We start from the raw sequence: 20949 nt of genomic DNA, 5'->3' as shown, positions 1-20949 counted from the left end.
CCGCCGTTTCTTAAAGCAACTGCCATGCAAAATCTCAGACCTGTAACTCTTTTTTTAGTTGAGTTCCTTTGTTGACTTTTAGTTTTGGTTTCAAAAAGTGTCACTTTCGCCCCCCCCCCCCCCCTTTGGAGAGATAAAATAAAAAGATAAATTTTAAAAATGATTGAGTTTTAATAAAATCATAAAGGTGCGAAAACCTAAGCCACTATTAAGATCAAATCAGAATGATAATTCCAGTGTGGCTTTGGAACCGGTTAATATCCGCTGGATTAGAACCGGATATCAGAAACCAGTTTGCAACGAGTATTAAAATAAAATTATTATATTAATGCCAGTTTTGGTAGCCCGGTCCTAGGTCGTCTGCGGAAAGCTTTCTATAACATGTGATGCGATAAATAACTACCTATTCTGCTTAAACAGAACCTAATGTTAAAGCTTTTGGAATTTATATTGCTAGAGATTTATCTTTAAACGTTATGTTAACTGACAAACTTGTTCTAAGTGTTAAAAAACTTCTTTAATGAAAAAAAACCTGAAGGCTTGGAAAGGAAGAATTAGAACGGATGCACTCAAGGATCTTAAGGGATAAGACAATAGACGATAAATTCTAACACATCCCCATTGATAATACACATAACTACCACTTCTGTAGATTGAAATAATGGATTGTAAAGTTTATACACTAATAGCTTGGAACCAATCAATCAAAATAAAAAATAAGTATCCAAAGTATTTAATGGTTATTAACTTTGGGTACCATAGTAATTTTCAGTTTCATGTCCCCTTCCTCCCTGGGATGCACTGCACATCTCTGCCAGTTAATTGAATCTTCTTCACAGATCAAACAAAATATAAAAATAAATTTTGCATCATTTTTAACTTAATAATTATTATTAGCCCAATTTGTCCAAAAAAAAGAAAAGAAACGTACTTTTAGCTTGATTATAAAATTGCAAACCAAGGGAATAAATAAGTATAAAAAGAATTTTCAGGGGTTAAAATAGCAGATTAGATGGCATTTTTAGACAACTAACCCTTTGAGTACAAAACCTTTGTTTGGACATTTTATTTAGACTGTGTATGGGTTAGGCATCCTTCGTATTAATAATCTTACAATTTAAAAATTTTAAGAATTCTTTAGTTTATATAAGAATTCAGCCAAGATTCGAACCCGTTACCTTTCCGATTATTAGCATATCCATTCGTGCTAGTGTACAATGAGGGAGGTAACTGTCGCAGAATTCCGTAAATGTGTGAGTTTTAAGAATTTAAAATAGAAGTAAGAACCCAAAAATTTGGCATGGCAGTTGTTTTAATGGGGTATAACGTGGATATGGACTTTATTGTACTATATTAGAGCAACTACCATACACAATTTTAGAGTTTTACTCCTATTTTTAAGTCTTAACACTCACACATTTACGGAATTCTGCGAAAGCTACCTTCCCCTTTTAAATACCTAATAGTAAATGGTTTTTGTCTTTTTTGTTATTTTTTTCTTGATCTGTATCCATGTTCTGCTCATTTGCTTAGAAATAATTTCCAAGTAAATCTGTGGATGGAGAGAGCGAAGGTGTTTAGTTTAAAATAAAAGTTTTGACGACCTGCGCCTAAACTAAACTTTAATTGGAAAAGTTTCTGGTAAATGTGAGAGTAGTTCTAGTGGGTGTTGTGCTCTTAAATTTTACCAAAGATACCGTCCACAAAACTTTTAAGGAATTGTTGGATTTCCAGTAAACAATTTGAATAACAAGTAGGACAACACCCTTAAGTAGCGAAGTACATGTGTATTACAATATTTATTTAGTAAATTATCAACAACAAAAAATTATAAGACAGGCTTGCAAACCAAATTTTGGACTGGATGCTTTATAGAAATTTTCTCTTAAACATTCTGCGTTAAATCTTATATACAGGGCGACCACTGCATACTATATATACTATTTATACTATATAGGATGAATTTAGATACTATATCATACTATATGACCAAAATTTACTATATATACTATATAATATTACCTTTTTTTTACCAAAATTTACTATATATATACTATATGAATATGATATTACATTTATAAAACAAAAAACGAATATTGTCAGTTTTGTGACAACGCCTCTTAAGGAGCGTTTTGTCTTATTTTCACATAAGGTTTTCTCATATTTCTAGCCCCTGCGGGGGGCTCTAGCCCTGCGTGGCAATCATTAAACTTTATCTTACCTAATCTAACATAATATAACCTATCAAAAGATACTCTGATAGGACAAAAATGAACAAAGCTCTACAGTAAGAAAGAGATGAAGAAAATCCCTGAAAATATATTACTGTTTGCAGGGTTTCGGATCCGGATCCGCAAGGATCCGCATATTTTCGAGTCCAAGGATCTTGATCCGCAAAAAAATGCTGATCCGGATCCGGATCCTTGGACTCAAAAAAATGCGGAAAAAATGGAAAAATCTACTTAAATTTATATAAAATCTCAGACATTCTCTTGATGAGAGCCAATCTTTAAGGTTTAGGGTCAGACTTGAAAATTAAAAGTATTTTTGACTTCGAATTAAAGAAAAAATATTTTTTGAAAAGTTTGGTGATTTCATTTTTATTGCCATGGATCCGCATCCGCACTGACCAAATTTGGAGGATCCGGATCCGCAAAAAATCAATGCGGATCCGAAACCCTGACTGTTTGTGATATCTAATGATTTAAATATCAGTTATTTTTCATAGAATTAACTTAAGGGGGAGGGGAAGTTTTGCCACTTTCGCTTACTCTGTGATTATTAGGCTAGGTAATAATGTGAAACTAGGTTATTTGGGATAAAAGTTTACTTTTGGGTAGTAGTTCACTTATATTTAATCATTATTTGGATAGGTCTCCAGTTTAAGGTGCTGCAGGTTGGAAGGTGGTTTCTGGACAGGTAAATCAAATTTTAAATTTTTGTTTGAAGATTTAGAGATCAACTTATTAAACAAAATATGCATCTTTTGGAATGTTATTAACATATCTGATTAAAATTGGCCTCAAGTTTAAAAAGTTGGAGGTCAACTTATAAAAAAGAATATATATCTTTTTGGATGTTAGTAACAATTTTGAAGAAAATATTAAAATTGACCTCCAAGTTCAGGTCCACTTTGGACTGGTAAAAATTCAAATTTCTTGTTTGAAGAGAATATGCTTTATGGGTGTTATTAACATATCTGAAGAAAAATTTTAAATTGGCCTCCAGGGTCAAGTCCTGCAGGACTCCAGGTCCACTCTGTACAGGTATAAAACAAATTTCTTATTTTAGGATTTATAGGTCAACTTATAAAACAGAATATGTATCTTTTTGGATGTTCTTAACAATTTTGAAGAAAATAATCGACCTCCAAGTTCCGGGGTTCAGCAGTCCTCCAGGTCCACTCTGGACAGGTAAACACTCAAATTTCCTATATGAATAGTTAGAGGTCAATTTATATAACAGATTATGCATTTCTTTGGAGAATATTAGCAAATCGGGCTACAAGTTAAGGTTCACCCAGGACAGGTAAAAGATTCAATTTCTTATTTGAAGAGTTAGAGGTTAACTTATTAAAAAGAATGTGCCTCTATTTGAATGTTATTAACATCTGAAGAAAAAATTAAAATCGGCTATTAAGTTCAGGTCCTGTAGGTCTTCAGGTCTTCTCTGGACAGAGTCTACATGGAGGCCTGCAGCACCTGAACCTGGAGGGTAATTGTATTTTTTTTCAGATATGTAAATAACGTCTAAAAAGATGCTTTTGGTGTTTTATTAACTAATCTCTAACCTTATAAATAAGAAATTTAGATTTTTACCTGTCCAGAGTCCACCTAGAGGCCTGTAGCACCTTAACCTGGAGGTCGATTGTCATTTTTTCTTTATACTCATAAAAAGCATCTAAAAAGATGCTTATGTTTTTTAATAAAATAACCTCTAGCTCCTTGAATTTAAAATTTTGATTTTATAACTGTCCAGAGTCCACCTGGATTCCTGCAGCACTTAAACCTGGAGGCCAATTATAAGCTCATTTTGTTTAACAAATATACCATTAACTGTTCAAATAAGAAGTTTGATTTTTACCTGTCCAGAGTCCACCTTAGGGTCTGCAGCACCTGAACCTGGAGGCTAAATGTCATTTTTTCTTCAAATATGTAAAAAAAAAAATTTAAAAGATGCATACTTTGTTTTATAAGTTGACCTCTAACTCTTCAAATAAGAAATTTGAATTTTATCTGTCCAGAGTGGACCTGGAGGCCTGCAGGACCAGAACTTGGAGGCCGATTTTAATTTTTTCTTCAGATATGATAATAGCATCCAACAAGATGCATATTCTGTTTTTTAAGTTGACCTTTAACTCTTCAAATAAAAAAAATTTATCTATAACCTGTCCAGAGTGGACCTGGAGGCCTGAAAGACCAGAACTTGGAGGCCTATTTTAATTTTTTTCTTTAGATATGTTAATAACATCCAAAAAGATACATATTTTTTTTAATAAGTTGATCTCTAACTCTTCAAACAAAAATTTTAATTTTTTTACTTGTCCAGAAACCACCTTCCAGCCAGCCTGCAGCACCTGAACCTGGAGGTATAAATATATGTGAAAAATATAAATATATGTGAAATACTATCTACCCAAAAGTAAACTTTTATCCCAAATAACCTATAGTCTCACATTAATACCTAGCCTAATAATCTCAGAGTAAGCGTAAGTGGCAAAACTCCACCCCCCCACCTTATATGGAAAATTTCTTTGAAAACAGCTTTGCTTTGAGTTATTATTGATGATGTATATAAATATTACTAGATAATTCAAAGTCCGATACTATAGCATACTATATAAGTAAAAAAAATATACTATATATACTATGTGGATAAAAAAAATATACTATAAATATACTATATTTTTATTGTTTTGGAGTGGTCGCCCTGTATATAGAAGCCGAGATAATGTTGTAAAGACAGACGGAAGGCCAAAAATAGTTTTAGATTAGCCCCGTTACTAATAAGTAGGCCAGTGTATTAAATCATAACTTTATCTAAGATGTGAGACTTCAAACAATTTAAAATCAAAGCTGTCATAATGAACTTTTGAGATAATTTATACCTAGCTTGTATTACAAATGTTTGTAGAATATAACTATCCTAATCTTCTGATTTTGCTGTAAAGACTCCTTGGATGATTAGTCACCTGACATTAAGTGAGCTTATCATCTATTTATATTGACATTGTCGTCCTAGTTTCATTATTTAAATCATTAAAGTTAACATTTATCTAGAATGTTCCCTGACCTGGAGAAAATCTTGGGGCAGAAGCTTCCCTCCCCTGATCAACTTCATACTGATGAAGCTAGAGCTGTTCTTGACTCTATTTGTGTAGCTAAAGGTATGTGTTTTATCCTACCTGCGACTCTGTTGCTCAACACGTAGCGCATCTGCTCATCGTCGGGGAAGTGAAATGTTCGAATCTTGGCCCGACACCGCGTCATAACTAAAGATGTTAAAAATGGTTCGTTCTGCTGCTATGTCAAGTGCACGACATAATACAATTTGGAATGGCTTGGCCCATTTACAGGTGCTACTCATTACCATGCATGCACTGCACAGTTAGAACTTCTCAGACAAAGATCTTGTAATCAAAGGGTTGGTTGTTGGATGTTACTTAACCTAATATCCACCAGTAGGTGTTAAGAGTATTGCATCCCATGGGTTCTCTAGATGTTCACTTGAAATCAAAGGAGAATCCCGCACTAAATATGTAATATGTAATAATAGGTGTTCTATCCAGCAAGGACCTAAGGGTTAAGATTATGGAAAATAATTGTACAGCCCTTTTGTACTATGGTGGTAACTTTAATTTGTATCAATCAATCAAGATTTTATAATAATTTTACTTAAATGTTATTTAAGTTCGTGCAAGCAAGCAAAGTAACTTACGACCTTTTTCAAAACTAATGTTGATTCCAGGTATTGATTGTCCACCTCCCAGAACAGCCGCCAGGTTGCTGGACAAACTGGTTGGAGAATTCCTGGAGGAACAATGTATCAACCCAACTTTCATCACAGAGCACCCACAGGTTTGACAGTACAAAATTTTGTGCGGGTCGTAAGAAAACGGATGGAACACTTTTGGTCACTTAAATGCCTGGCGCGAAACAGACTCATTACCATGCACAGTTAGGACTTTCAGATGAAGGTCGTGCAATTAAAAAACTGGTATTAATTCTATGATTTTTATTTTAATATTCATTGAAAATTGTCTGTAGTACGATGTTATACATGATTTTTTAGTATGGCTGCGAACCGGTTCAAATCCAGCGGATATTAATCGGATACGATTAAGCCTTACTGTAAAAATATTTTCTATAAAATAAAAATGTTTAAGGTGATGTCTCCGCTGGCTAAGTGGCATAGATCAGAGAAGGGATTAACAGAGAGGTAACAACATTTCTCTTTCTTTTTACACTCTTTTCAAGATTTAAAATATTTTCATATAAAACAAGGGCGACAAAATCCATACAAGTAAAGCTCAATAAATTGAATATTGAAGCAAATGAACAAATATAGAAATACTTATGATTGTTTTAAGATAGGTTAGGGTCAGTAAACTTAAAAACATCCCCCCTTGTATAGATAGCACCCCGTAATAATATATTTAGTCAAAACTAAGAATAATTTGATTTATCTGTATTAGATGTCTTTTGTAGAATAATTTGCATTTGGTTTTATAAATCATATGTGTATTGGTGCTTTCTCATAAAGTTTATGTGGAGCACTTAAACACCCCCCCCCCTTCCATTTAGATTTAGAATATATTGAATTAGGAGGGGGAGTATTTTCTTTGCCTAACCCCCTGCTGAATCTATACCTATAGTGCTCTAAACTAGGGTTGGGCCGGATCCTTTTTTGGCCGGATACCGGATATCCGGCTGATTTCTAATGCCGGATATCCGGTTCCAATCGGATATATGGCCAACGTTCGATATCCGGCAATTTATCGGATAACCGGACATCCGGCGTCAAAAATCAGCCGGATATCATGTAACCGGACAGTTTTAATATCCGGTATCCGGCCGGATATTGAAAATGACCGGATATCCGGCCCAACCCTACTCTAAACCTGCGGGGCTACCCAGTACCTACCCAATATAACCTAACCTGATCTAGATTAAATAAAACAAACTATCAACTAATTTCAAATTAAGGGTGGGAGGGGTGAGGTAGAATTTCGATGCTTAACAAGGTTTTATTAGGGAAAACGCCTGTGTTTTGGAATAAATATTAGAATACTTGGAATTGTATAATTTCTGCATTTAAATTCTAAAATAGATTTGATAGTATATTTGAAATAGTTTTCTCAAGAGATTTCCAGACAATTTGGGGACAGTCAGGGAGGGAGGGTACATTAGACAGTAAAATATACTGGTTCTACATTCCTTTTATATAAAGTAGTAAGCGTTTTTTGTATGTAGCGAAGGATCTCAATGACCGCTAAACCGATATGGTTCTCCTTTACAATGAAGCTTCTTATAGGTACAGTGGAGGTTTTTAAGTATTTTGGGGTAGGCTATCTCCGACATTAATTGCCCCTAGAGGCTTCTTTTATTAAATCTTGATTGGATAGTACAAAGGGGGGGGGGGCGAAAGTGACACTTTTTGAAACCAAAACTAAAAGTCAACAAAGGAACTCAACTAAAAAAAGAGTTACAGGTCTGAGATTTTGCATGGCAGTTGCTTTATATGGGTAAAATATGGAACTGTGAAGAAACGGCGGCGCAACCGCCGAAAACCGCCGTTTCCCGCCGAAATTTTTTTTGTCTTTTCTCGGCGGTTTTCGGCGGTTGCGACGCCGTTTCTTCACAGTTCCATATTGTACCCCTATATAGCAACTGCCATGCAAAATGTCAGACCTGTAACTCTTTTTTTAGTTGAGTTCCTTTGACTTTTAGTTTTGGTTTCAAAAATTGTCACTTTCGCCCCCCCCCCCCCCTTTGAAGTGTTAAGACTTTCTTACCAACAAATTTGATCTCTATAAGAAGGGGTATTTTTGTTTAACGTCATTGGGGGGTGAACATAAATATTTTGTGCATTCTCATGTCCCTGTAGAAATAGATTCCTGATTATACTGGGTGCAGTAGTACACTTTTCAATAAAGTTTTAGTTTTACAATTTAGTTTATAAAACACTAATTTCCTGCATGGTGTAATAGTTATTTTTCGCATTGTATTATAGACAGCATTTAGCGGATATTAAAATAAGAATAAGAAAACTGGTTTAATTTTAAATTTTCTTTTTTAAATTGTCTAATTTTGTGTTGTAGTTGATTTTTCAGCATGGCTGAGAACCGATTCAAATCCAGGGGATATTAATCGAATTTACGTTTTGTTGACTACCTCGGTAAAACCCTAGAAGATTTTTCTAAGTTGAACGGGTTGACTTTTCTTGGATATTCTTTACCTTTACTACTTTTTCTTATTTTTCAGCCAGTCAAAATAGAATGAAAATATATTTCTTTCTTTGAAATATCTCTTCGGATATTGTATCAATGCATTTTGCTTCTAAAAATACATGCCTTATGAATTTATATTTTGATTTCCAACAACCAAAATTCCAATAATAATATGAATTAATATTGTTGTCCTCCTATGCTAGACAAAGAGAGCTCTAGTTCTATTCTAGTATAATCATGGATAGAGGGATATAGTAATAATGATTTGCAGCGTTGCGGAGCCAGGAGCCGCCATATTTTGCTGGAGCCGTTCTTTTCTTTAAAAAACAGCTCCGGCTCCTATAACTCTAATCCTGCGGGGCTATCTTGTATCCAATCTGACCTAACGAACTTCTCAGCCCCTCCCGACATTATTTTTTATGTCAATATAGAATTGGATGGAGGGAGGGGGGCTGTCAACAGTTTTTGCTTACTTTATTTTTTCATTAACCTATCCCTAAATATAGTTAGACCAATGTTTGCTTTTCAAATGAAAAATTTCAAGAGTAGAGATGGATAGACAGGTCCTGCTTTGCAAGAGGACTTATGCTCTGCAAAACAAAGTTGAAATATGCTTTAGTAGCTGATCCCCTTTCCTCATTTCCTCACCCCCCTCCCCTTAAAACATTTTTAGGGAGGAATCTTTAGAAAACACAATTCAATTACCTCTGTATTTAAAATGCAAGCGCCCCTAGCATCTAGGGACTTTTTTCGAATGTAGTTGTTTAGAGTAAATAAAAATAGTAAACAGTAACTAGACCTATGTTAAGCTTCTATAATATTGATAAATCAATCTGTCCAACGGTTTGCAATATCTTAATGGACAAACAAAAGAAACTACACATATAATATGATATTTCAAGTCTTTATCTTTGTGTTGGGTTTTATGCAATTGGGAATTACATGATGTAGAAGTTTAAATAATGTATTCAATTGAAAGTGTAAGATGTTAGGATAGCGGTGTTTTCCCTTTAAGTGCGTGTCGAGCACTAGCCCCCTCCCCTCTTATTTCTTAAATAAATGGACAATAGGGGAGGATAGTTTTTATGCCTAACCTTACAGGGTAACCTAATAACCTAAACTATCCTAAAGTAATGAATAAACAAACGAAACACTTCCTTTTCTTATTTTCAATTTATTTTTAAAATAGGGGGGCCGGGGGGGATCCAGTGATCAGCAGGCACTTAAAGGTAAACCGCCGGATAGACTTGAATCTATTGAACCAAGAGACAGTTTATTCTCATTTTAATATTTGTCTGCATTTTACACAATGATTTTAAATTAGTTTTAACTTTTAGGTAAAATAAATTAAGAATAATTGAACGTTCTTATTTAAATTCTCATTACAGTAGTGTGTTTTGTTAAAATATCTTGTGGTTGCTGCTTACCATATAGTAGCTCTATAATCTATGTAGAAGGGAAGGGGCAGAAAAGAGCCAAAGCTATCATAAGAATTAAATAAATGGCCTAAAACCATTCCGGACCTATATGAAGCTTTCCTAAATATATATTTAAATCAGTTCAGTGATAAATGAGATCTTTACTGAGAAAAGCAATTTTTTTATTTTATACAGAAAGAAGTCTTCTCGGTACCTACCAATATTACTCACTTATTTCACTTGGGCCATATTTCTTACCAGATGATTTTGCCACTTTTGAAAGATTTTTTTGACCTATCCTTGCGGGGAGCCCTAACCCTGCAAGGCCTATACCTGTTCAGAGCTACCCAGTACCTAATATAACTTATCCTAACCTTACCTAAAGTAATGAAAAAAACTAAAAAGGGGGGGGGGGGCGAAAGTGACACTTTGAAACCAAAACTAAATGTCAAAGGAACTCAACTAAAAAAGAGTTACAGGTCTGACATTTTGCATGGCAGTTGCTTTATATGGGTACAATATGGAACTTTGAAGAAACGGCGGCGCAACCGCCGAGAAAAGGCAAAAAAAATTCGGCAGGAAACGGCGGTTTTCGGCGGTTGCGCCGCCGTTTCTTCACAGTTCCATATTGTACCCCTATAAAGCAACTGCCATGCAAAATCTCAGACCTTTAACTCTTTTTTTTAGTTGAGTTCCTTTGTTGACTTTTAGTTTTGGTTTCAAAAAGTGTCACTTTCGCCCCCCCCCCCCTTATTTTAAATAAGGTGGATGGGTTCTGTGCTGCTCGACTAGGCACTCTTAGGGAAACCGCCATAACTGTCTTAAATGTGAATATGATAATGATATTTATAAAGTTTTATTTGTGTTTAGATTTGAATTGTTTGTGATGAAGAAGGAAGTTTGCAATGCTTACACAGAGTTGAATGATCCTATGGTTCAGAGATCCAGGTTGGAAATTCTTTTCTAAAAAGTAGTAAGGTTTAAAGATTCCGATTACTACTTGATTGATTGATTGATTGATTAGCCATAGTTTCTTAGGGTTTGGACCTAAGTAGTCATGGAGTAGGTTGAGACACTTTTGTATAGCCACTAGGGCTATCAAGCTCAACGTTCAAGCACATTCAGACTGGCCAGAGTGTACGTTTTGTACGTAACGTATCAAATCTGAGTACGTTCTGGACGTTATTTTGAGATGTGTACGTAACGTATTTTATATTTTTGTACGTTTTACGTGTTTTTAAGAATAAGTATCAAATATTAGTAGAAAAGCGATTTTGTATGTTTTGTACGAAAATTTTTGCAAAAACAATAGGTGTATTATATCAAATAAATTCAATAATATCTTCAATTTTCATAGAACAAAAATATGTAGGTAAATTATGCATATATGTTATTAGAACTTACAGTTTAAATTTATGGATTTGAAATATATGTCCTTTAGATTTAGTTTAAACTATTGAACAGAAAGAGATATGCAGTTGACTAAATTCAAGTTTAAATGCATTTCATGCAACTACACCTTTAATAGATTTTACGATAATTTTTTTCAAATTCTTTATATACCTACTTGGGTAAATTTTCCGAGATATCATATGGTGCTCAGTTTAGGATTAATAAGTCTTATTTTTTGGTATCTTCAGTTTTTAAAGAATAAGAATCAAATATAAGTATAAAAGTTAGTGATGAGAATCCGGATCCGGAATCCGGAATCCGCCCAATTTTCGGCCAATTTTGGAATCTGAATCCGTATCCGGAATCCGTTTTTTATAGCGGATTCCGGATTCTAAATTGGTAGGCTAAAATTACCGTCTTGAATTTTTCTTACAACTCCCTCTTTTTGAAGGCAATGATCACCCCCCCCCCCCAACACACCACCTCCCCCCCCCCACCCCCCCCCATTTCTTCCCACATAAACCACGAAGTTTATATACCAGCTGATAACACAGAGCTCTCATTGTCAGGCCAGCTATCACGTGATGAGCTATTCAATTTCTACATTACAAATTTTTAATAATTACTAATGTGATGTAAATGTTTTAGTTATGCTGGAAGTCAACACTTTAAACAAATCAAGGCTTCAACCAAGTAACATAGTGATAAATTGACGAAAAAAGCTATCCCTCTGTGACGGACGGCCTTTTAAAATACTGCTAGAATCCGGAATCCGAATCCGGAATCCGCCAAAAATAAGAATCCGTCACTTTTTTTGACGGATTCCTTCAGAATCCGGAATCCGAATCCGGCCCAAAAATTCGACGGATTCCCATCCCTAATAAAAGTATTTGTATATTTATTTGTATTTGTACAAAAAGTATTACAAAAATAGTATATTATCTATAATACAAAGTAGAATGATGTCTGTCCGTCTGTATATCAGAAGCTTAATATCTCAGTAACCACTGAACCTATTGGGCTCTACTCTTCATGGAATATACCTAATAGTCCTGTGATGGTTTTTTGCTATTTTCTTTGGGGGAGGGACACCGAAAGCTTTTTACTTTCTACTAGGATTAGAGGCTTCGCCCCTAGCCTCTAGAGGCTTCGTCCCCTCTTTTATAGAATCGTTTGTTGGAAATTTGTCCAAAAAAAAATATAAAAAATGATTGTGATTATTTTTTTCATTTAGTTCATTTAGATTGTATTAGTTCCACTAAATTTCATTGAGATTTGCTTATTGGTTGGGGGGCTGAATTTATTCCTAGATTTTCACGTTAATATATATTTTTAAAAGGTTTTGTGATTTATTTAAATAAGTTAAATGCTTATTTTTTACGACACAACTCTATAGTTTATATAGTTCCCAGATTTCCATCCATAACTTTTGAGCTTCGCTACTTAAGGATGTTGTCATCCTTGTTTTTTACTTTTTATTTTTAAATAAAAAAAATGGGTTTTTGAATTCAACTCCCCCCCCCCCCCTAAACAAGTTCCTCTAGAGGCCTCTAAGGGTGTAGTCGTTGGTCCTTATAATAGGATATACTTTGTACATAATAACAGGATCTCTGTTTGTTTGTACCAAAGGATCTCGCTAACCACGGAACCGATATGGTTCTCCTTAACAGAATAGCTTCTCATAGGTTTTTGGAAGTTTTATAACTATTTTGGGGAAGAGTATCACCATCCACCCTCCCAAGAGAAATTGACTTTAGAAAAAAAACTACCTCCTCCCCCCAAAAATGAATTTTAATTGCTCACTGATTTTAAGTTAATTTTTTTCCAGATGTCTATAAATAACTTTTGAGCTTCGCTACTTATGTATGTTGTCATCCATTTTTTTTTATTGAATTTAACTCTCCCCTCCTCAAGTGCCCCTAGAGGCCTTTAGGAGCGTAGACGCTAGTTCTTTTGAATAGAGTAATAGGATATCTTGTGTCTGTCAGTTCGCTATGGTTCTCCTTTACAGGTAGCCGCTAGTAGACTTAAATGTATTGATAATAGGTAACTAGAAAATTATTTAACTTATTTTTATTAGGTATGTACGTTTTTCTACGTTTTTTACTTTTTTTATGTACGTAACGTATTTTTTTGTGTACGTTATGTACGTTTTTTATTTTTAAAATTGGCTGGCCAGTCTGCACATTATGACTTGACCCGCTACTCATTATTACCTCACCCTCGCCGAGTATGGCAGGTGTCCCAAATTAAGTCACCGTAATGAATGAGGAGCTTGGTATAAGGGAAGTACTGATATTATGTACGTGACTATTGAGTATCCAAACTTACCTAATAATCCCCTTCTTATACAACCAGGGGAAGTTGTGTGATTATTGTGGAAGAGAAATTCGAGTCAACACATGGAGAATTGAACTCGAACTCTCACCACCGTAGCACAGTGTGTTACCGCTGAGCCACGACGCCCCTTATCCGTTTACTACTAAACAAATTGTGTTCTCCATTTTATGAAAGCTTGTTATAGATCCCTGGATGGTTTTCCTTATAAGTAAAAGAATCACTGTGTGTCTGTCTGTATTAAAGGATCTCGCTAATAGCTGAACCGATACGGTTTACCTTTACAGTGTAGCTTCTCATAGGTCCTTGACAGGTTTATAACCCTTTTGAAGCAGGAAAACAAACCCTCCAAAGAAAAATCGCAAAAAAAAACATTCTACGAAACTAGCGCCGCCCAGCGGCCTTTTAGATAATTTTGGTAAACAGCTGATCTTAACAAAGAGGCCTCTAGGGGCGTAGTTTCAAGTCTTTGATAAGTAACAGGATGTGTGTATGTGTGTGTAATCCTATGGTTATATCACTATCGGTGTCAGTAAGAAATAGCAAATGAAAGGTCAATTTTAAAGTCTGTTTTATAGCGCGATGTTGTCCAGACTCTAACCCGATACTTCCCTGACAGCAAGCAGAGATGGGTTTTTGAAATATGAATGCCGCGTTTTTTCAATTCGCGAAATTTAGACAGAGTATAGGTACAGCTATTTATTTAATTATTTCGCTTTTGTTGGTACGGCCTTTGTAGAAAAAAAAAAAAATTATCAACAATCCATTTTTTGCTGCATATTAATTAATGCATCTTTTTAGAGCTGTATTAGACATTATACAAATGGCTAAAACAATAATTTTAAAATTTTGAATTCTTAAGTTGTATACTATGTTGAAATTCTATCGTCTTCGTTCAATCAATCAATGTCGAAAAAAACGCGGCATTCATCTTTCAAAAACCCATCTCAGGCACGCTTTTATTTGCCATAATGCCGCGGGTTTTCTTTTTACTCTGAAAAGTTGAGGATAAAAGTAATAATAAACACTTTTAAATATTCTCTTTTCATAAATTCTTTTAGAATTAAGATATGACAAAGACGCACGCATTTCATAATTCTAAAAAATCTATTCTTCATTGTAATTCAAATCACGTAGAAATTGTTCAAAAATATATTTATTACCCTAGATGGAGAATCAAACACAATTGTTCGCCCAAATTCATAGTTGAAATTTTAAATAAAAATTGTCCTAAAGAACCTCATTGTGTACTCCTAACCAATAAAGTGGCCGGATTATTCCTGTACCGAGTTACTTTTGGTCCAATTAAGAAACTCCATATCTAGACCTTTGATATTTATTTATTTCAAATAATTCTTTTGTTCAAAATATTTTTGATTTTTTGTGATTAAAATCAAACAAAAGATATTTCTCCTCTTTAATTCTTTTCAAAAGTCTTAATTTATTGCTAGTTACCAGAGCAACAATGAAAACAAGGATGACAATATTCTATTAATATCCGGTTGAACGGACAAAGTTATTTAGGTATAAAATTTGAAGAAGGGCACATAAAACTTCAATAAAGATATCTTATAATGGCTGGTCAATCCCCCACAAACACTCCCCCCCACCCTAAAAAAAACTTAGGTATCTTATCAATGATTTTCCTGTTAAAGGTTCGAGCAGCAGGCCAAAGACAAAGCCAGCGGTGACGATGAAGCTATGTTCTTGGACGAAAACTTCTGTACAGCTCTGGAGTATGGTCTACCACCCACTGGAGGCTGGGGTATGGGTATTGACAGGTATGATTATTCCTCTGTACAGCCCTGGAGTATGGTCTACCCCCCACTGGAGGCTGGGGTATGGGTATTGACAGGTATGATTATACTTCTGTACAGCCCTGGAGTATGGTCTACCCTCCACTGGAGGCTGGGGTATGGGTATTGACAGGTATGATTATTCCTCTGTACAGCCCTGGAGTATGGTCTACCCCCCACTGGAGGTTGGGGTATGGGTATTGACAGGTACGATTATACTTCTGTACAGCCCTGGAGTATGGTCTACCCCCCACTGGCGGTTGGGGTATGGGTATTGACAGGTATGATTATACTTTTGTACAGCCCTGGAGTATGGTCTACCCCCCACTGGAGGTTGGGGTATGGGTATTGACAGGTACGATTATACTTCTGTACAGCTCTGGAGTATGGTCTACCCCCCACTGGAGGCTGGGGTATTGGTATTGACAGGTATGATTATTCCTCTGTACAGCCCTGGAGTATGGTCTTCCCCCCACTGGAGGTTGGGGTATGGGTATTGACAGGTACGATTATTCCTCTGTACAGCTCTGGAGTATGGTCTACCCCCCACTGGAGGCTGGGGTATGGGTATTGACAGGAGGCTGGGATGTGTATATGTAATAGGCAGGAAAGATTAAACTTTTTGGTTTAACCGTCTTACTGCCTAACAAAAAAAGAAGCCTGTTTAACTTCTGAGACATTCACTAATGTTATGTTTTTTTTAGAATGTCCATGTTCTTGACTGACAGCAACAACATCAAGGAGGTTCTCTTCTTCCCCGCCATGAAACCAGAGGACAACAAACCAAAAGACGAGGCCGCCGCCAAGGAGGGGGGAGCTGCTGGCGCCCCGGAAAAGTAGAAACCAAGATCAACAAATCATCAAATTGAATGAGAAAAACCTGTACTTTGACTCATTGTTGTTAAACAAAATATGTTTATGTTTAGTTTTTTTTAAATTATAGCCACCTAATTCGGACTGTTATACATTTTTGTGCTTGAGCACTGTAGCCCCCCTCCCTCCCCATTTTCAAGTTTACTTTGAAATTACGGGAGGGGGGTTGTGATTTATCAGTGCTCCACATGATGCCATGTAAGAAAGCGCCTACTTTTCTTATTTTTATACATATATGTTCTATTTATTTTTATTTCTAACCAGCTAAAATGTTGCAGTTTTGATGCAATTATAAAAAGCTGAACCCTTATTTAGAATTCTCTGTTTGTGTTAAGATAGATAATTGTTAATTTTGTTTACTTCTTCTCTCTCTGCAGTCAAATAAAGTTTTCTCTCTCCAGCTGAAATACCATGCTTTTTGTTTAGTAGCGAAGCTACTCTATAATTAACTTTGTCTGTACGTCCGTTAGTCAGTAACGCTATGGGGGAAACGTGATTTTCTCGGCTCCTATAAGAGATAGACAGCTGAAAATTTTAGTGAAGAATACCATGACATATGCTCATTCAATCTATACATTGTTATGTTCGTCTGTCTATTAATGGGGGTGCTAGATCGATTTCTAGATGTTTACCTTTTTTGTAATTTTCTCAATTCCTGTTCAAGATAAACCGCTGGAATTTTAAGGGATTAAATAAATTCATACTCTACGTATTTTCATTAAGTTTTAATAAGATGCCTCTATTGGTTGGGGTGCTAGATCGATTCCTATTTTTTTATATTTTTTCGATCCCTATACAAGATAGACAGCTGAAATTTTTAGGGATGAAATAAGTTTAAATTTTACATATTTCCATCAAGTTTTATTACTACACCCTGAATGGTTGGGGTGCTAGATCGATTCCTAGTTTTTCAAGTTTTTGTAATTTTAACATCTCCTGTTCAAGATAAATGGGTAGAAGAATTTTTAGTGATTAAGGGGGGGGGGCGTAATGACATTCGTAATCCGTGAGCAAAATGGTCTAGATATTTAGCTAGACCCTTCAAACTTGGTATATAAGCCTAGTCCTATAGGTATTACATCTAAATGGCAAAAAAATCCAAAAAATTTTATTTTAAGGTTAGGTTAGGTAAGAAAAACCCTACGCAAATGGGGTTTTTAGGCTTTTTTGGTCTATTTTGATGTGGAAACTTACCTTAAATTGTTTTTTCTTAGGGTTTTAACTTAAATACACTGTATCTATTCATATGGACATTATTTAAGATGATTCAGCAAGTCGGGGACCGACCCCAGGGGGCTAGGTGGGTGGCCCACAGGGGTAAAGTGCATTTTTCCCAATACATATGTTGTGAAACATCTAATTATAGGTTTTTTAGGTCAAGAAACTCAAATTCAGAGCAAATATAAGCATTAGACTAATCTGAAGCTAGACCCATCGGGCTAGGTTGGTGGCCTGCAGGGGTTAAGTGCATTTTTTCCAATATATATCTTGTTATATATCAAAATATAGGTTTTTTAGGTCAAGAAACTCAAATTCTGAGCGAAAATTAATATTAGACTAACCTGAAGCTAACCCCCCCGGGCTAGGTTGGTTTTCTGCTGGGCTTAAGAGCATTTACCTAACCTAACCTAGAAACTGACTTATATTTTTACATGTTTTTTCTTGAATAAACTTTGTCTATTAATGCGGACTTTATTTAAGATAATCCAGCAAGTCGGGAACCGACCCTAGGGGGCTAGGTGGGTGGCCCGCAGGGGTTAAGTGCATTTTTCCCAATATATATGCTGTGATACATCAAATTATAAGTTTTTTAGGTCATTTAACTCAAATTCAGAGCTAGAATTAGCATAAGACTAATCTGAAGCTAGCCCCAGCGGGCTAGGGCGGTGGCCCGTAGGGGTTAAATGCATTATTTTCCAATATACATCTTATTATATATCAAAATATAGGTTTTTAAGGCCCAGAAACTTAAATTCAGAGCTAAAATTAGCATAAGACTTACCTGAAGCTAACCCCTGTGGGCTAGGTAGATCTTCTGCAGGGCTTAAGTGCATTTTACCTAACCTAACCTAGAAACTTACTTATTTTTTGTTTTTTTTTCCTTCAATGAACTGTGTCTATGAATGAGGACATTATTTTAGATGATCCAGCAAGTTGGGGACCTCCTTGGGTCAGCCTCCTGTATGAAGAATCTTTTAAATGATGGCTTTAGGACTTAACACTGTGTATCTATGTAAAAACCTAGCCCGCCTGGGTCAGTCCCCGACTTGCTGGATCCTCTTAAATAATGTTCTTATGAACAGTTTATTCAATTAAAAAACCTTCAAAAAAGTAAGATTCTAGGTTAGGTTTGGTAAAATGCATTTAAGCCTTGCAGGCAACCCACCTAGCCCGCAGGGGCTAGCTTCAGATTAGTCTGATTCTATTATTAGCTCTAAATTTGAATTTCTGGACCTAAAAAACCTATAATTTTATGTATGACAGCACATACTTTTTGAAAATGCACTTAATCCTGGCGGGCCACCCACCTAGCCTGCTGTGCTGGGGTCGGTCGCTGACTTGCTTGATTATCTTAAATAATGTTCTCATAAATAGACACAGTTTATTCCAGAAAAAAAACCTAAAAAAACAAGTAAGGTTCCAGGTTAGGTTAGGTAAAATGCACTTAAGACTTGCAGGCAACCCACCTAGCCCGCTGGGGCTAGCTTCAGATTAGTCTGATACTTTTAATAGCTGTAAATTTGAGTTTCTTGACCTAAAAAACCTATAATTTGATGTATGATAACACATACTTTATCTAAAAAAATGCATTTAACCCCTGCGGGCCACCCACCTAGCCCGCTGGGGTCGGTCTTCGACTTGCTGGATCATCTGAAATAAGATCCTCATTATTTTATTTGAGAAACAAAACCTAAAAAAATAATATTAAATGTAAGTTTCTATGTTAGGTTAGGTAAAATGCACTTAAGCCCTGTGGGCAACCCAACTAGCCCGCTGGAGTTAGCTTCAGATTATTCTAATGCTTATTTTAGCTCTGAATTTGAGTTCTTGACTTTAAAAACCTATATTTTGATATATCACAAGATGTATTTTGGAAAATAATGCACTTAACCCCTGCAGGCCACCCACCTAGCCCGCTGGGGGTAGCTTCAGATTAGTCGTTCCCCGACTTTCTGGATCATTTTAAATAAAGTCCTCATTAATAGACCCAGTTTATACAAGAAAAAAACCTGTAAAAATTTATGTAAGTTTCTAGGTTAGGTTAGGTAAATGCTCTTAAGCCCTGCAGAAAACCAACCTAGCCCGGGGGGGTTAGCTTCAGGTTAGTCTAATGCTAATTTTCGCTCAGAATTTGAGTTTCTTGACCTAGAAAACCTATATTTTGATATATTACAAGATTTATATTGGAAAAAATGCACTTAACCCCTGCGGGCCACCAACCTAGCGTGCTGGGGTCGGTTCCCGACTTGCTGGATTATCTTAAATAAAGTCATCATTAAAAGACAAAGTTTATTAAAAAAAAAAAAACAAGTAAAATTATAAGTAAGTTACTAGGTTAGGTTAGGTAAATGCTCTTAAGCCCTGCAGAAAACCAACCTAGCTCGGGGTGGGGGGGGGGTTAGCTTCAGGTTAGTCTAATGCTAATTTTCGCTCAGATTTTGAGTTTCTTGACCTAAAGAACCTATATTTTGATATATAACAAGATATATATTGGAAAAAATGCACTTAACCCCTGCGGGCCACCAACCTAGCCCGCAGGGGCTAGCTTCAGATTAGTCTAATGCTTATTTTCGCTCAAAATTTGAGTTTCTTGACCTAAAGAACCTATATTTTGATATATAACAACATATGTATTGGGAAAAAGGCACTTAACCCCTGCGGGCCACCCACCTAGCCATCTGGGGTCGGTCCCCGACTTGCTGAATCATCTTAAATAATGTCCATATGAATAGATACAGTGTATTTAAGTTAAAACCCTAAGAAAAAACAATTTAAGGTAAGTTTCCACATCAAAATAGACCAAAAAAAGCCTAAAAACCCCATTTCCGCAGGGTTTTTCTTACCTAACCTAACCTTAAAATAAAATATTTTGGATTTTTTTGCCATTTAGATGTAATACCTATAGGACTAGGCTTATATACCAAGTTTGAAGGGTCTAGCTAAATTTTTAGACCATTTTGCTCACGGATTACGAATAGATGTCATTACGCCCCCCCCCCCCCCCCCTTAAGTCAACATTCTACATAATTTGACCAAGTTTTATAAAGACTTACTATTGGTTATGGTGCGAAATCGAATTTTAGATTTTAGCGTTTTCTTATTAGCTTAATGCTTCAAAAAAGACAAACTCTATAGATCATTTATCAGATGTCTATTCATAATTTTTGAGCTTCGCTACTTATGGATGTTTTCATCCTTGTTTTTTATGTAGGGGATGCGGTTATACGAGTTTAAAGGCTAAGTTAGGCTTATATTAGGTTATCCACAATGTTTTGGAAAAATGGCCTTAATCACAGGCTTAAAATTTTTTGGTACTTTTCCAAAAATCTGTATCTTTTGGTTCATTCAATCAGTGTCCAAACTTTTCAACCATTAACTTAAAATGCAGGTAGCGTTACAGGGGTTAAACATGATTTTATTGGCTAATGTCTTTTCCCTCAAGAGCTTAAATCATATGTAGTGC

At 35.6% G+C, this 20949-nt stretch overlaps 1 protein-coding gene across 1 annotated transcript in view; it reads left to right on the top strand.

Annotated features, from left to right (window-relative positions):
* Window positions 1–16672, top strand: part of LysRS (Lysyl-tRNA synthetase) — a 59953-nt gene extending 43281 nt beyond the window's left edge. Inside the window, exons 13-18 of the mRNA XM_080151409.1 lie at window positions 5280–5386; window positions 5968–6077; window positions 6386–6438; window positions 10738–10815; window positions 15252–15377; window positions 16097–16672. Of these exons, the coding sequence (XP_080007535.1) occupies window positions 5280–5386; window positions 5968–6077; window positions 6386–6438; window positions 10738–10815; window positions 15252–15377; window positions 16097–16232 (610 nt within the window). The 3' untranslated portion in view covers window positions 16233–16672. The remainder of the gene's footprint in view (window positions 1–5279; window positions 5387–5967; window positions 6078–6385; window positions 6439–10737; window positions 10816–15251; window positions 15378–16096) is intronic.
* The last annotated feature ends 4277 nt before the right edge of the window (window positions 16673–20949 follow it).

This window comes from Acartia tonsa, chromosome 2, assembly GCF_053477335.1.
Source record: "Acartia tonsa isolate MP-2025a chromosome 2, ASM5347733v1, whole genome shotgun sequence".
In the NCBI taxonomy this organism is placed as follows: domain Eukaryota; kingdom Metazoa; phylum Arthropoda; class Copepoda; order Calanoida; family Acartiidae; genus Acartia; species Acartia tonsa.
This window is presented reverse-complemented; position numbering and strand designations above follow the sequence as displayed.